The sequence below is a fragment of the Miniopterus natalensis genome, chromosome 16 (genome assembly GCF_054644295.1).
Source record: "Miniopterus natalensis isolate mMinNat1 chromosome 16, mMinNat1.hap1, whole genome shotgun sequence".
In the NCBI taxonomy this organism is placed as follows: Eukaryota; Metazoa; Chordata; class Mammalia; order Chiroptera; family Miniopteridae; genus Miniopterus; species Miniopterus natalensis.
This window is the reverse complement of record NC_142096.1, coordinates 1064051-1080938: the sequence shown is the minus strand read 5'-3', so window position 1 is coordinate 1080938 and position 16888 is coordinate 1064051. Positions and strand designations below refer to the sequence as shown.

The 16888-nt window shown below is 52.6% G+C and overlaps 1 protein-coding gene across 1 annotated transcript; it reads left to right on the top strand.

The window, feature by feature from the left end:
* Positions 1–1865: 1865 nt before the first annotated feature.
* On the top strand, positions 1866–16591 carry CA2 (carbonic anhydrase 2). Its single transcript, XM_087825248.1, has 7 exons — positions 1866–1930; positions 2939–3136; positions 11432–11550; positions 12001–12093; positions 13742–13804; positions 14527–14682; positions 15915–16591. Exons 1-7 carry the CDS (start codon positions 1897–1899, stop codon positions 16032–16034), a joined length of 783 nt encoding a protein of 260 aa, XP_087681374.1. The 5' UTR covers positions 1866–1896; the 3' UTR covers positions 16035–16591.
* Positions 16592–16888: the final 297 nt, after the last annotated feature.

Genomic DNA, 16888 nt, shown 5'->3' with positions numbered 1-16888 from the left:
GGGGAGTGGCCACCACCTTCACCCCAAGGTGGGAGCCTTCCGCTAACGGGACCAGGCTACAGGCTTCCCTGGACTTGGTTCTGCTTTATGGTTCCTCACTCTCGGGGCCACTGTCTCGTTCACTGACCCACCACGCGGGGGTTCGCCGACAGTGGACTCAGAAGAGGGTCATTTGGGGAGAGCATGGCTGCTTTGCCTCTAGTGTGTGACGCCGGCGAACCCTGACTTGAGCCTGTGAGTGGAAGGAAGCACTCACTTGTAATGCCCACACTTCCCCTGCATGGAAAAAACAAGATCAGCTGACCTTGTTTCTAAAAGGAAGTAAAAATTCCCCGTGTCAGGTGGTGCTTTATAAGGGAAGTCTGACCACGTGAGGAGCTACTCCTAACCCAAGGAAGGGCCACGACTCGGGTGGGAAGCCACATGGGAGGCGTTGCTCGAGCAAAGTGCATGGACAGTAACCCTCAGTGTTAGAGAGCGAACCAGGGTTTAGAAAGAAATGCAGAGGTCCGGCTTCATTCCTCCCTACCCAATCCCGCCCACACCAGACGAGAGAGGGACCGTTCTGGGCAAAGCTCGTCCCAGGGCTCACGTGTGGGCCTCCCCCGCCGGCTTTCTCAGACCTTGCACAGAGCGTCTTATAGGTGCTTCCTGCAAGCCGGGTTCTGATCTTGGTGTCAGGATTTGGGGTTGAATACTTTCCGTTTGAGGGGCTGCCCTGTGCATTGTAGGGTGTGTAGCAGCATCTCTGGACGCCAGGAACACACACACACACCCAGTCGTCGCAACCAAAGTGTCTCCAGACATTGTCGACACCCTCTGTGGGGCAAAACTGCCCCCCGCCCCCAGTTGAGGACCAATGCTGTAAGACCAGGTGACCCATTCTTATTAAATGGTGTATTTCTTGGTGCCATGTGGCAGCTTCATGGAGCATAGAATATTGAAAATGCACAACTTGCATTTTATTAGTGTCATTGACCCCGCTGATCTTTTCATTCCTGTTCTGGTTGAACTTGAAACAGGGTAACAATGTTTCAATTCCTCGACTACTCTTGAAACCTCGGTGGATTTAATTGCTTACGGGAAAGTGTTACTAGTTAACGTGAAAACACAAAGATACCTTTAGGAACTACATTGTTAAAAGTCTAAGAAGCGGTTTCCTAAGGGCAGGGGGTCTCATCGGCTCGCGCGCTGTCTCCAGCGGCGTCAGCGGTCCGGGGGTTTGGGAGGAGACCCTGACACCGCGCAGAGCGTTGGGGGGCCCCCTCCGCAGCCCTGACGCCGGCTGGTCCGTCACCCCCGCGCCTTCCCGGGCTCCGTTCCGCAGCCGGCCAGCGGGGGGCGCGGGGCTCTCCGCATCCCGCCTCCCCGACCGCATCCGCGGTTTGCCCCAAGGTCACAGCTCCGGAACGAGCTCGCCGGCCGGGGCGGGACTCCGGGTGGCCCTCGGGCTGAGACCCCGGCGCGGGCGGAGCCCGGGCTCGCGGCCAGGGATGCGGTCACAATGGGCAGGGGAGGGAAGGCGCGGGGGCCCCGCGGCGGACTCCGCGCCCCGAGGGGAGGCTGCACGCAGCCGCCCCGCAGCCCCGCGCGCCCCGGAGCGCGGAGCCGGTGCCGCCCAGGGACCCGGGCGCGGCCGCGGGAGAGGCGCTGCGGGCACGGCGGGCGCAGCGGAGAGGGCACGGTCCCCGCCCGGCCCGCCCTGCGCGCGGGGACACCTCCGCCCTCACCTCCCCGCCGCCAGGTCCGCCGGGCCCCCTCCGCGGCCGCCCCCAGCACCAAGTTGGCGGGAGCCTATAAAAGCCCGTGACGGCGAGACCGCGGACACACCGTGCCCGCCCCGAGCCGCGCCGCTGGACCCGCGCCAACTCCTGCCCAGCCCGACCCGCCGCCACCATGTCCCACCACTGGGGATACGGCCCGAGCAACGGTGAGTGCCCGGGCCGCCGGCCCTCACCTGCCCTGGCCGCGGGAGCCCAGGTGCCCCGGCCCGGTGCCCATCGCCCCAGCGCCGCCCCGCGCGCGGGGTGCCCCCGTCCCAGCCCAGCCCCCATGCGCGGGGGGCCCAGCTCCCCGGCCCTGTCCCCCGCCCGGAACCCCCACGCCCGGCGCGCACAGGGCCCGAGTGGGGCGCAGCCTTAGCTCCAGACGGGAGGGCGGCTCCTCGGGGTCCCCCAGCTGAAAGCAGACCCTCCTACCTGGACCTGGGAGAGCCGAGAAAAGGTGGTAAAGGGAATTGTTAGGTGTCGGTGACAGAGAAATTAGGAGCCCTGGCGCCCCCGCACCCCATCCTCAGCGCCACCTGTAGCTAAGGCTCGGGCACCACCTGTCCCGGGGCATTTCTCAGGCCGGTTAGAGCCCTTTGCCTGACCTGAGTTCACCCTTCATCTCTGGACCCTCATGTCAGGAGGCGACCAGGCGCCCGGCTTTACTGCCCAGATCTGGGTTCCCAGAGCCTGCAGTCCAAACAGCAGGATGTGTCTTTGGGGGTTGGGGCTTCCTGGGCTGTGGGGACCCGGGCCATGGGGGGGGGGGGGGCCTGGCCTGAGCAGCGACTGCCCTCCCTCCAGCATCAGGACCCCGGGGTTCAGCCCCCACCTGCCAGGATGTCTGAGTGAGCTCGCAGGTCCCAGATCCCTGCCTCCAGCCTGCCCAGTGTCTGCCCACTGCCAGGCTGCCCGTCAGCAAGACCACATGGAAACGCGGAGTAGCTGTGTGGCGCTCACCACGTGCGGGTGCCAAGCCTCGCAAGTCTCTGCGGGTAGATGCCATTATTAGCCCATAATAGAAATGGGGAAACTCAGGCAGGAGTGCCCCCTCCCCCGTTATTCTGCTCAGTGGTGCCACCAAAATGGGAACCGAGCAAAACTGCCCTTCCCTGGGGATGTGGGGGCGCCCATCCCCACACTGGGGGCTCACACGTCCTTTCTCATCCTAGGACCTGAGCACTGGCACAAGGACTTTCCCATCGCCAAGGGCAACCGCCAGTCCCCCGTGGACATTGACACCAAAGCAGCGGCTTACGACCCCGCGCTGAAGCCCCTGAGCATCTCCTACGAGCAGGCGACGTCCAGGAGGATCCTCAACAACGGCCACGCTTTCAACGTGGAGTTCGACGACTCCCAGGACAAAGCAGGTCAGTGTCTGAAGCATGACCAGCTCCTTCTACCCAAAAGCTGTTCTCCCAGCCGAGTGGGGGGGACCCCTTCTCAGCCCTGAAGAGCCACCCTGGGGCAGGTGCCAGGCCCGGAGGGGCAGGCCGATGACCTTGAAGTGACCTAGGGCTGTTTCTCCCTGGACCAGTCCTGGTTTCCTTGCAGGGCACCGAGAAACTGGGGTATGGCTCTGAACAGTCACAAAAAGCAAGGCCCCCGGTAGGAAGGACCAGCAGTGATGAGTTTTGCAAAATTAGAACTTTAAGTTCTGCGCGTCCCTCTCACATCAGTGTTTCTCTCTCCCTTCCTCTCTCTCTAAAAATTAATGGAAACGTGCCCTTGGCTGAGGATTTAGAAAACCTCAAAACACACCAAAATTCTTGGAAACCGTGTTTCCTAGTATTTCCTGGGCATCGAGCTGGTGTGATAAAGGTGGCTTTGTACCTTGGTATGTGCCCAGAAATTCACCCCACAGACCACAATGGTTTAGAGCTGGTGGACGTACTTGGCCTGCTCCTGCCAAAACCAGTTACCATCAGTCGTGGGCAGGCCGCTGTTCACAGGACACCCGTGGACGTGGCGTTTTTCCTTGTTTAGAAGCAGAGTGAGCCATTCGGACGCGGTAGCCGCTTTCTCTGCCCTCTGATGCACGTTAGAGCCAGCGCCCTATTGTCCTGAGCGTCGTCCCCTGCAGATCATTGGAGGCTGCTGGACACGGGGGGGGGGGGGGGGCCGCTGGGGGAGGGGGGGCCGCTGGGACCAAGTGAGGAAGACCATTTGGTGGTGCCGTCGAAACTGCAGCAGCGACGTGAAATACTAGCAGAGCCTGTCAGTGTCCTCACGGCCGTTGGCATCAGGCTGGCTGCTCCTGTTCAGGACCTACCCCGAGGCACTTGCACGGTTTTGAAAAAAATCTTCTTTCCTGTCCCTTCTCCCTTTGAAAAGTTTTTGACACTTGGCTTTCTAAAATAGTGATTTTGGAAGACAATTATATGGACAATACAGAGAGGATATGAGAAGTGTTTTCAGCCTGTGTCCTGGATCACCTCACCCAGGACACACACACACGCACATGCACACGTGCACACCCAGGCACACACGCACACGTGCACACCCAGGCACACACGCACACGTGCACACCCAGGCACACACGCACGCACATGCACTCCGGCATAGCGCGTGATTTACTGGATGTTGAGTATTAGAATCAGCGGAGGTGCCCACTGGAGTCTCTCCTTCGGGGTTTCCTCTGTTTCTCCTTCCCAAGCACACCTCCAACCCCAAAGAAACAACGCACGGCTAAGTTAAATGTAAAGGAAATAATTCCTTTCCTTCATATGAAGAACACGGTCCGTTTAGATTATAACAGGACAAGGCCAAAGGTCTGGGTGGTATTGTACATATAGAAAGGATGCTATAAAACTTTATGTTTAGTTATTTAAAAACCAAAAGAAGTCAGCTACTTTAGTCTGTAGGTGTCAGCTTTTTTTTTTTTGCTTTTTTTTTTTTAAAGAGACACAATGTGCATTCAGTGTTGCCAGTGAGTCATTGTTCTCAGCGGGTGTACCAGTTACAGACCTCCCTGGATGCTACAAAGAATCCAGTGCAAAGTTAGAGGCCAACCCAATGCTTAAAGTCTTTTTTGGAGCAATGAGAAAACAAATGGAGCCGAGATAAACATTTAGTAATACGTATTTTGGGGGAAAGTGGATTTCGGCACTTAGTCTGGCGGCTGTGGGCCTAGACCGGGGTCAGACACAGCTCTACCACGGACTGGCCCAGCGGCCCCGGAATGGCAGTAACCTGACCTCGGGGTTTTCGTTTTCTCTCTTACCTGTGAAACTGGAGTCAGGGTAGCGTCCACCAGGCAGGAAAGAAGGTTTTTACTGAGCTCTAAGGTGACCTCCCCTCCCTGGGTGGTGGTGTAACGTTTTATTTTTCTATGTTTCTGAGCATCCCATGCATTATATTAACTTTAGCATGCGCTGGCTTCATCCCTGACGCTGTTATGTGGCCATACGTCCTACCGGCACCTGTCGCGTCCTGGTGGGTTCTGCCCGAGCGGGACCTGAGAGCCGGCCTGGTTCTCCTCTCTCCTGGGAGGGACATGCATTATTAAAGGGCACCGTGCTTAGACTGCGAAACGTGAAAACCAAGTGGTTTCGTCTAGGTTGGGGCTCAAACCACATCTCCAAAGACGCGTGTGCGCTTCACTTGGTTCTTACTTTAAAAATTCTCGCTAACACAGTGAAATGCAAGGTCAGCCAGGCGCCCCGAGGGCAGGCGGGGGGCCGGTCCCTGTCCTGCATCCAGCGCCCTCGCCAGGCGTGCCTCCCGTAGGACGAAGCCGTGGGAGTCACTTGCAACAAGGACGTCTTTCAGGGCTGTGGGAACGTGAGGAGGCCGGGAGCTGGCCTGGGGCAGCAGGGAAGCCTCCCGGGGCAGGTGGGCGGGGGGGGGGGGGGGTAGGTAGGACCCGGGACTTCGGGGAGAACAGCACCTGCTCGGCACAGGCAGGCAGGCGGCTGAAACAGGACACGCGGACGTGGAAGGACCTGCTCCCCTCACACGTGAAAGAGTCCTTTGTAACTCTGTCCAAACACTGCAACATCTTCGGTTGTTTCAGTTAAACAAAGAAGCTTTTTTTTTCTAGGATGCAGAATGTATTAAATATTGATGTTAAGGGAAAACACACCCACAGACTTACAAAAACAAAACCCAAGCGATCGTACCAGGCAGAGAAACATTCTTTAGACTTTTTTTTTTTTAAAGATCCTAGACTCTCAGGTTAGAGGAAATGGCAGAGATCCTCTTAAATAAACATGAAAAAACAGACACCAGATGTAAGGAACCTGCTGGGCGTCTCCTTCCCCGTTTGTGGCAGTGAGACTAAAGGGAGATCACTTAGACATAGAAATGGAATAAAAATATGCGAAAAATAATCATAGTTAACATTTCAGAACACTGATACGCTTTTCTGTACATTTAAGTCTCAAAATAATGTATTCTTTCGGTCACTCGTATTTTTTTTAAGTCAACAGTTTAACATTTCTTTTTGTCAGGAGTTATTGTTACGGTGTTAACATTTTTTTTTAATATTCTTTGCCACTTATTTTGTACTTTTAAATCCTTAAGTTCATTTCCTTCCCCCCCCCCAGTGAGATTTCAATCTTCTAAAACGTCTCATAGATTCATATTTTCAAAAATATCCTAAATGTTATACTCAAAGCTAAATACTTGGGAACCAGGAGCTGAGCCGGCAGAATTTACTGCTGTGTTTTAGCTCCAGGGAATTCTTTTTATTCAATAGGCTATAACAAGAAGCTTGGGTTAAAGCCCTCATTCATCTTCTAAATTCCTTTAAAAACAAACCACCTTAAATTAATGAAAAATCGTTAATCCTGTTAGGGCTGTTTTTTCATCATTAAAAAATAACTCTCCCTGCTTGAGATCCTTTATTACTAGTTTTATCTGAGAGGAAAGAACAACAGCCACAATTCCTAATTCCTGCTCATTTATTAACTTCTATTAATGAGCTTAAAACCCTCCAGCCTTATTGCAAAGTTAGAGCAACTCTCACTGAAATATCCACGCCTGGAATATTGGGCGAACCCATAGGACACGCTCAGCAGTTGTGTTGGTTTGTTTTTAGAAACTGGAACATTTTTATCTGTTGATATTAACTCAAGAAAGAAGCGGGAAGGCGCCGAGTCCTTCTGGGCTCGGGCGAGCAGCCGCGGTCTGGGGTGAACTGGGCCCTGCCTGCTTCTCAGGAACTTGCTGTGGGAGGTTTTAGACTTTCCTTCCGTGGACGGCCGCGGGCGGAAAGGAAACAGAACCACACGAAAGGGGCTGGTCGTGCACACTGGGCGCTGTGGGCAGGACCTTACCCCCGGGCCTGCAAAACAGAACCACGCCATTGAATTAGGTTCATGACTAGAGTTTCTGTGTGTATGTGACTCTGTGTGTGTGAGACTCTGTGTGCATGTGTGACTGTGTGTGCGTGTGTGTGTGTGACTGTGTGTGCATGTATGAGACTGTGTGTGCGTGTGTGTGACTGTGTGTGCGTGAGACTGTGTGTGTATGACTGTGTGTGTGTGTGACTGTGTGCATGTGTGACTGTGTGTGCGTGTGTGTGCGTGTGTGTGACTGTGTGTGTGTAGCTACTTTCGAGTTTACAGCACATATCTTTTTTCCCCCTTTTTTATTACTCCTCAGCTGAGGATATTTTTTCCATTGAATTTTCAGAGAGAGTGGACGTGGGAGAGACAGAGGAGAGAGAGAGACATCGATGTGAGAGACCATTGATTGGTTGCCTCCCGCATGTGCCCCGACCGGGGCCTGGGATCGAACCTGCAACCCAGGTAGGTGCCCTTGCCCGGGACTCGGTCCGAGGGCTGGTGCTCTAACCACTGAACATCCGGCCAGGGCTACAGTACATCGCTTTAGGTGGCCACAGTCTGCCTTCAGGCAACATACCTTTTCACGTCTCGAGTGTGTGTTGTAAACGTGTATTTCTATCCCTCCCCCACCTTAGCTCCTGTCCAGTGTCTGCCATGTACCTTATTTGTACGTGTTTCTTAAGAGTTTCTTTTTTTTCCTTCCTGTATAATTGCCATCTACCTGACTAAAAACTTCTGTTCTCTTGCATTTACATTGAATTTACTGTAGTCAGGGTGACAGGTTAACATTTCACTCCGTTAAAGGGAATGGAGCGTGGGCGTCTTTTCTCGGGTTGGTCTGCGCTGACCTTGGTTTCTTGACTTCGGTGGGCGGGCCGGCGGCCGGCGGCGAAGCCGAGAAAGCAGCAGGGGATGCGGGGCTTAGCAGTTTTCCAGGTATTCACGGGAAGCGTGACCGGAAATACTGTTTTTAGTGAATTTATTTCTCTACTTCATTCGTAGAAACCCCTTAAATTTTAATTTTAAGCCAAAGATGGTTAGGTTAGCTTATTTGTATTTTGGATCTGAGATTATTGACACCCACTGAGGCCTCTGTTACTCGGATGCATTTTATATTCAGTCAAAATAAAGTGATTTGGAAGAAAAAAATTAAAAAGTTAAATTTTCACTTGGCCTGATTTATCTCCGTGTGACTGTCATGAATGTCTTAATTTTCACAAATAACCTATACTTGACATGATTTTTCCACATCATCTGTATAGGAAGACAGATTAGTCTAGAAGATAATTGGTGCTGATTTTGTGTTTCATGTATTTAGTTGGTACAACTGATGGCAGGTCATGGAAAGTAAAACCAGCTGCAGCTCCTGGTGCTGAGATTTGGGTTTAAGTTTAAGGGAAAACCCTTGTCTGTTTGTCCATCCCTCGTGGAGCATGTTTTTCTTATGCAATAAATCGTGGCCTTGTCCGAGCCCCACTAGCATGGCCGCCTTTTACAGGAAAAAAAAAAAAATGTAGTCAGCAATTCTATTTTTAAAACCTATTTTTGCATCAGAGAAACAGGTTTCACTTTAAAGGGGTAGTTTCGACAGTGACCTGTGTCAATCAAAATAAGTGGACTCGGAGCACGGCCTCCGCTTCCTGTCTGTCAGCCAGGCGTCGTCTTTTCTGTTTCTCAAATAAAAAAACAAATGCTGCCTTTATTATAATTTATGGCAACTTGTTATTCTAACAGCGCTTCTGAGGGACTTCAATGACTAGACTTCATGCTAAGAATTTTTTAGAAATACTAGTTGAAAAAGACCAGAAATGCTGCTTTTGATAGCAATTAACTTTAAGAATATAATAATCTCTTCTAATGGCAACAGGCTTCCAATGTCCATAGCAACATAGTTTTATTTTAATAGGAGCCAAAACAGGTCTCTCTGGTAATAACAGATTAGCCCAGAATGTGTTTAATCATTGAACCCAGAGCATTTCCCTTTTTTTTTTTTTTTTTTTTTTTTTAGTTTTAGTAAGTCTTGTTTAATAAAAGCTCATATATACTCTTGCCTAATTCTAAATATTATTTGAAATAAGTAAATGAAAATGGAGTCTTAAGATCTACAAGGGAGTGAATAAGAAACGGCAGTAAGATTTATTATCTTTAAATTTTAAGATTCTGATACAATTCTTTGCAGGGAAGGAAGACACATTTAGAAAGACCAGTCATCTCACATTTTATTTAACTTATTTTGCCACGTGGAAGAATTAGTGATGCTACAGATGCTTTTTATGATCAGCCAGCCAGTTAGTTTGTAGCTTTAAAAAGTTGTAAAGGAATTGATTTCAACATCAGTTTATTTCATAAACAAGTATTTTGCCTTAAGGGTATGTTCTTATGAAAACTAGGAATTCTCTCATTTTTGAAAAAGCCTATTTGGGGTGGTAAAGCTAAATTCTTCCCTTATAGGATTATGAGGTTAAAAAAAAACTTTTGCAATTAATTGTTATTCAGTTTCAAGAGATATGATTTTATCAGAATACATGCAAATTCGTGTTTCTTAGCAGATCTGTCATTTAACACTGTTCATAATATTTCCATTCTCTTTCCTCCTGCCCATGGAAGGCAGAGCTGCAGCCAGAGGCCCTATCAGGAGCCGCAGGGGGCCCTTGGCCCAAGCGCCTCCGGCAGCCTTATCTTTCCTTTGAGTAGATGAGTGTGTGTTGCTACCTCATAAGCCCATTTAGGTAAAGAGAGGCCAGCAAACTTAGTTGTACATCCAGAGTAAGTTTGGGCTCATTGTTTTATGAATTATAAACCAAAGCTAATAAAATACCCTTATGGGAACAGATGTTTTTACCCCCACTTTTGGAAAAAATAAAATTGAAGTAGTAGAACTAAACTAATTTTAAAAGCTTTAAGGCATACTGGTTACATCCCATTAATACAGGGTGTCCCAAAAAATGTATACACACGCTTTGAATAATTATAAAAGCAGTGTTTATTAAAAGACATTTCATTTTCAAAACTGAGCTATCAGCTGTTAAAGTGTGTATACATTTTGGGGGGACACCTTGTACTTGTAAGTCAGATAAAAAGGTTTTGGAGGGGGTGGGGAAGCCACCGCCTCTTCTTACTATTTAATCTTCTCTTGAGACACTAGCTAATTATCTACAGATGGATTGTGGTCTGACAACGTGATTCCTAGGACTGATTTTACTGTAACAAAGTTCTCTTAATACCAGAATAGTGGGATCACGAGACAGCTGCTACGTTAGAATTTGAAATTCTCGGAGGTAATAGAGCACCTCGCCCCGCACACAGAAGGTGATCAGTACTTAGTAATCAACAATTGGATGCACCCATTTTACACATGAGGAAGGTGACGTCAGAGAGGTTAAATAAAAAATTTTAAGGGGACAAAGCTAGTCAGTAGCCTTTGAGTTTGGATGGTCCCAGCTACCAAAAGATTTGGAAAGCCTGTGTGAGGAAAACTGGATCTTACGGCGTTGAGATCAAGAATGCTGATATTTCAGAAATTCCAGCAGGCGCGTCTGGGCCGCCGTGAGGCAGACCTCGGGCGGCAGTGGGGAGAGGTTCCCAGGTTTGCGCAAGGGTGCGGCAGCCGGCTCCGGCCAGCGACCCTGGGAACTCACTTCCTCCATGACTCACAGGAGGAATTAATAGCTTCCTTAAAGTTTCCTCTCTCTGCCCTGGACCTGTGACCCCAAAGCAAACCCAGGAGAAAAGTGTCACTGTGCCTAGAAAACAGATGGAAAAGCATCCGCCTTTTAGGCAACACACGAGGAAAAGAACCGGTTGCAAAGACTTTTTAAACATTTATCTTTATTATGGGAAGTATTACAGATGCCCCTCTTTCCCCCCCATCGACCCCCGCAGGCCTTCCCCACCCTGTTGTCCGTGTCCATCGGTTATGCATTTACACCTATAAGTTCTCTGGTTAATCTCTTCCGCCCCCACCCCTTCCCTCTGAGGTCCCTCAGCCTGGTCCGTGCTTCCACGTCTCTGGATCTGTTTTGTTCATCAGTGTATCTTGTTCGTTACATCATCAGTGTATCTTGTTCGTTACATTCCAGTTATGAGCAGAGCTCAAGCGATACAGTTGCAAGGAGAGTGAGCTCAAGCAATACAGTTGCAAGGAGAGTGAGCTCAAACGATACAGTTGCAAGGACTGCGTTCCGCACTGTGGACCAGGCCTGAGCCCAGGCTTCATTTTCAGAGTGAAAACGTTGCTACGGCATAAAAGCCGCATTGCATATAAAACAGGATTCAGATGCAATGTGTACAGTGCGTGTTTCATGAGCCCAGCATGAGTGTCATGTGTACACACGTGTGTACATACACATGCGTGTGTATATTTTTACATTTCAGTGCTGAAGGGAGGGCCCCTGGAGGGCACCTACCGCCTGGTCCAGTTCCACTTTCACTGGGGTTCGGACGACGGGCATGGCTCTGAGCACACTGTGGATAAAAAGAAATACGCCGCAGAGGTAACGTATGCTCCAGTCCTTCCTGGGGAAAAACGCACGGTGATATTGAGCGTTCATTTCGAAAGCTTAACTTTGTAAATTGGACTCAACCCGGGGGCACCGCCTCTTTCACAAAGGACCTGCAGGCTCGCCCGTGGATGCTCCACGGCCTCAGGGACAGCCTAGGCCCAGAGTGAATGAGTTCAGGTGGGAGGGCCCTGTTTTCATAGAAATCTAGACGCGGAATGTGCGTCTTCCCGCAGAATAGGCAGCTCCTGTTGATGAGGTCGCTTGCTAGTGGGCCAGAAGTTCATCAGGCTTAACGTGAGGGAAAGGTTGATGTTTAAACGTGCCCCTGTTCTGGAACCCTCTGGCTGTGCAGAGCCGGGGGAGGTCGGGGGGGGCGCGGAGTCTGGGTCGTCCGTCCTGGTTCTGTCCGTCCTCACTGTGTGAAGTCTGTCTCCGCCGCAGCTGCACCTGGTTCACTGGAACACCAAGTACAAGAGTTTCGGGGACGCCGTGAAGCAACCCGACGGGCTGGCTGTGCTGGGAGTTTTTCTGGAGGTCAGTGGACGGCCCCGTTCTTCTCCGTTTTCAGGAAAGATGAACCAGACAGGACGTTTCTAGCCAACTGGACAGTCTGCAGAGAGCCTGGGAAATGCCTCTGGCTCTGGAATATTCTCAGGCTCTTTCCCCTCCAGTGGGGGTGGAGATGGGACCAAAGACGACCCGGGAGGCGTCGATTAGGTGACTGTGGGGACGCACACCTGTGGGAGGGGAAATGGGCGCTAAACTGCCCACGGCGACTTGTTTTCTTTTTAACCCCACCTTAAGCTGGACGGGGCCGTTTCATGCTGGACGACGGTGGGGGAGGAACAGAATTTCCTCTATTCCCCCCCCAAGGGTCCTTCTGGCTGGTCTGATAATCAGATAGACACAAGACAGAGAAAGTAACCAAATTGAATACATACGTATGTGTGGGAACCCCAAAAACATGAGAGTAGGAGATGCCGTGCAGGAGAGGCTCTGAGGCGGGAAGGGAACATGGGCCGATAAGACACCTGGGCTGGGGATGGGGCGCGAGGCCCTGGGGGCTGCAGGAGGTCGTCCAGGCCCAGAGCAGCCCTTCGGTAGCCAGAAGTTTGTCCTGCCCGGTAGCTGTGTCAGAGGAAGTTTTCTCAGATACTCTCTCGGGGAAAGGCCTCTTCTGGGTAGAATTCAAATTCTTCTAGGTACTTAAAGTGGGGGTGGGGGGGTCAGAAGTTTCTCTTGAGCCTGTGGCTAAAGTTGCCTTTAGCACGAAACGATCCGCACAGCACAGGGGCGCATCCGGGGGCGACGCGCTTGGAACCCCCCTCTTAATGCTAAACGGAGAGCAGGCTCTGCAGGGTGAAGGACGGTGCCCCGTGTTGGGGAGTTTCAGGCAACAGTGGCCGAGCGGCCGGGCTGCCCTCCGGACGGTTGTAGATCCAGCGGAGAAGCCTCGGGCTGCTGAGTCACGGGCCCTGAGCTGCGTTAAGGTGGAAGCTACGGGCACATGAGACCATCCGACGGAGGCAGGAAGAGGGAGCAGAGGAGGCAGTTAGGGCCCCGGAAAGACGCCGATTAAACGGCCAGAGGAACATGAGGGGCAACGGGGAGGCAGGCGGGCAGAAGGCAGGCCAAAGGCGGGGGATGTTGAAAGCGAGGGAGGCCCGGCCGTGTGGCTCTTGGCTGAGCGGCGACCTGCGAACCAGGTCAGGGTTCGATTCCCGGTGGGGCACAGGCCCGGGTTTTGGGCTCGATCCCGAGGGGGGGGCGTGCAGCAGGCAGCCGATCAACGACTCTCATCGTTGATGTTTCTGTCTCTCTCTCCCTCTCCCTCGCTCTCTCTGAAGTCAATAAAAACATATTTAAAAAAAAAAAAGGCGAGGGAGGACCAGAGGTAAAGTCCCACCGGAAGATTCGGGCGAGCGCTTGGCCAGCGTTCTCTCTTCTGCGGCTGGAGGGCACTGTTGACAAAGGTCGAGAGGTCGAGGGTCGTTTCAGGGGACCCCTAAGGGCGGAAGCCGAGGGCGGTCGTCAGCCTCAGGGGACGTCCTGGCGACATCGGGGCCAGGGAGCAGGCGCAGGGTTTAGTCACTAGTTGGAGAAGTTCTGTAACAGAGCCACCCAAATCCAAACGGGCGGGCACCACCCGGAACGCGGTCGTGCCCCTTGTGTCTTTCTGCAGATCGGCGATGACAAACCCGGCCTGCAGAAGGTGGTCGACGCGCTGGGCGCCATCAAGACAAAGGTATGGCCCCGTTTCCTGCCCCCTCCTCAGGTTTCCGGGTCCCCGGCCCCACTGGTTGTGGAAAACTCCTTTGTTCCAAGGGAACGGTTCTGGTTTGACAAGTGGCGTTTGACAGAGCAACGAACCAGGGTAACGTGCTGGTTACATAGTGAACCCGCTCGTGTTCATCCGAACGCCGATCCTTGTGCTGGTCTGATTTTAGGCTCGTGTTTAGTGCTCTTGCTGCTCATGTGCAAGAGTCAGAGGCTCGGTACTGAAGGGAGGCTGAGCCCTGGCCGGCGTGGTGCAGTGGTTAGCGCGTCGGCCTACGCACCGAAGGGTTGAGGGTTCGAGTGCCAGTTAAGGGCATGTACCTGGGTTGCGGGTTTGATCTCCGGCCCTGGTTGGGGCACTTGTGGGCGGCAATGAATTGATGTGTCTCCCTCACACCCATGTTTCTCTCTCCGCCCCCCCCCTTCCGCTCTCTCTAAAAATCTGTGGAAAAAATATCCTCGGGTGAAGATTAGCAACAACGATGATAGATACATAGATACATAGACACATAGATACATAGATAGATGATAGATAGATACATAGATACATAGATAGATGATAGATAGATACATAGATACATAGATACATAGATACATAGATAGATATGGATACTTTAGTGGCTATTATCTATGCCTGCCTCCTACTCCAGTCCCCTGACGCTTCTGACCCGAGTGTTTGCCTTCTGCCAGGGTAAGAGCGCCGCCTTCACCGACTTTGACCCCCACGGGCTCCTTCCCAACAGCTTGGACTACTGGACCTACCCCGGCTCCCTGACCACGCCGCCGCTCCTGGAGTGCGTGACCTGGATCGTGCTCAGGGAGCCCATCAGCGTGAGCAGTGAGCAGGTGGGTTTTCCTCGGGGGGCAGGCGGCCCAGGGGGCAGCTGTGGGGTCAGGCGGGCCTGGTGGTGCTCCCGGTGCTCGGGCGGGGGAATGAGTGTGCACGGAGCTGAGAGAGAAACGTGCAGTAAACACCGCTTGCTAGTGACCATAACCTTAGGCTATAAGATTGGACAAAACAGAGGATCAGGTGAGCGAAGGCGTCTGTCACCTAATAAGTGATTTTTTTGTGAACACTGAGAACACGGAGGCTCCGAGCAATGAGATCTCGTGCCCGAGGTTACATGGGGTGAGGAGACCCCTCAGCCCCCCTCTCGCTCATATCCAGCGTCCTGCCTTTTTGTTCGTGTCCAGATGTCCCTGAGTTCTGACCAAGGCGAGAGTCGGGCCTTGGAGAAAAGGCGCCTATTAAAACTCGTCTAGGTAGCCGGAGCGGGCAAGACGAATGCCTGGCCTCCCAGAGGGTGCGCGTGGTCTGCGCCGGGCAGGTCATCAAGGCCTCGCAGTCACAGCGGGGCGGGTGCAGGTCACTGTGGCCGACTGTGAGTGAAGTTGACTTTGTGGGGGTGACCGTGGGAATGTTACTGAACCAAAGAGCTCAGGTGAAAGGCTGTTGACTGGTGGCCGCTGACGACCTTCATTTAGATCAAGTCTCGTGTAGGGAAGGGGAGGAACCGCTTTGCCCAACAACCCCCGAGAAGCGGGCGACGGGTGAGGCTGCCTGTGTCCATCGCGGGGCCAGGGGGACAAATGAAAAAGACCAGGACTTAGCTCCCAGCTCAGGCACGTTCCTCCCCGTGTCTGTGTATTGAAGCAGAGACGCTGCCGGTCTCTCGGCCGCCGGGCTTGCGGACGCCGGACCATTCACCTAATTGTGGGCCGGCTGGAGCTTATCTTCCCCGGGGCAGAAGAGGAGACTTCAATTTGCATTTAGAATTGTTATTGTTTTACATCTCAGAGGCATCTTGTAGGCTTTTGATTATAAAATCAAAAGGGAAACGGAAAGTTAACTGGAAATGTCCTCCCAAGTCGCAATTTCATGCATATTTTATAGAAATGGATTCGTTCTTAAAAGCACACGTGTGTGATCTGTACGCGATTCTGTCTCTGTTGGGGATCCAGTTAAACATGCACACAAGGAATATTGGGGTGTATTTTGAGATGTGACAGGGCCCCGACGTCAGTACTGCCGGGAACCTTTTCTTCCTAATCCTTTCATCTTTTACGGTGTCTTTTAGATGATGACGTTCCGACAGCTTAGCTTCCACGGGGAGGGGGAAGCCGAGGAGCCCATGGTGGACAACTGGCGCCCGGCACAGCCCCTGCACGACCGGAAGGTCAGGGCTTCCTTCAAATGAGCGGGTCCCGGGTCCAGCGTCCCCGGGGACCGCGAGTCTGTGGTCTCCCTGCGGCCGAGCTCGGACCCTGGCTGCGCGGAGCCCCCAGACCCAGACCCTTCACCTCTCGCCCGAGGAGAGTCCTGCGAACGTGGGAAGAGCCGGGGCAGCTGTCGCTCTTAGCCTCGCCGTGGCGGGCGCTTCGCTTGGGTGGTGGCCTTTCTGTGGGGAATATAACTAAAGGGGTGGGAAGAGGAGCCTGACTTGCTCGCGGTGCTCGCACTGAGATGCCGCCGCCAATAAACGGGAAAGCGCACTGAGCTCGGATCCGTTCCCTGAGCTGCGGGGCGAAAACCAGGGAGGCCAGCGTCCCGACCCCGAGATGCCGTCCGGCAGGGAAACGTGAGCCTCCGCGTACCTCCGAAGCCAGGGGCCTCCAGTGTGAATCCTGTAGTTCAGCGGCTCTGGAACCACAGGGGTGCGAGCCGGGCGCCTCCTGTGCAGATCGGTACAACTACAGTTGTGACACAGAGTAAACGTCCACCCAGATACTATATCCTAAATAGATGCTGTATTTTAGATATATTCTCTAATAAAACCTGGAATAGTTCTCTCTTGGGCGACTGTATTTTATGCCGGGCGGTGGGTAGCGAGGGAGGGGCCACTGTGTACGTTCATAATTCACATTAATTCATGGGCAGGGATAAGCCGTCCTCATGGGCCTGCTCAGGATCCAAGGCGGCTGCACAGAAGAAAAACCCCCAAGGTCATTTCCCGTCTGCACCCGGGGGGGGGGGGGGGATGGACTGAATTAACAGGTGCCCCCCGGAAATAAAATCAGTGTCATCTGGGTCTATGCTGGTTTAAGCAGGGTG

Bases quoted from the DNA above. Each gene is read 5' to 3' on its own strand.
- CA2 (XM_087825248.1), top strand. From the start codon at position 1,897: ATGTCCCACCACTGGGGATACGGCCCGAGCAACG. The intron at 12,094-13,741 runs GTCAGTGGACGG...GTCTTTCTGCAG, and splicing joins TGCTGGGAGTTTTTCTGGAG to ATCGGCGATGACAAACCCGG. The intron at 14,683-15,914 runs GTGGGTTTTCCT...GGTGTCTTTTAG, and splicing joins TCAGCGTGAGCAGTGAGCAG to ATGATGACGTTCCGACAGCT.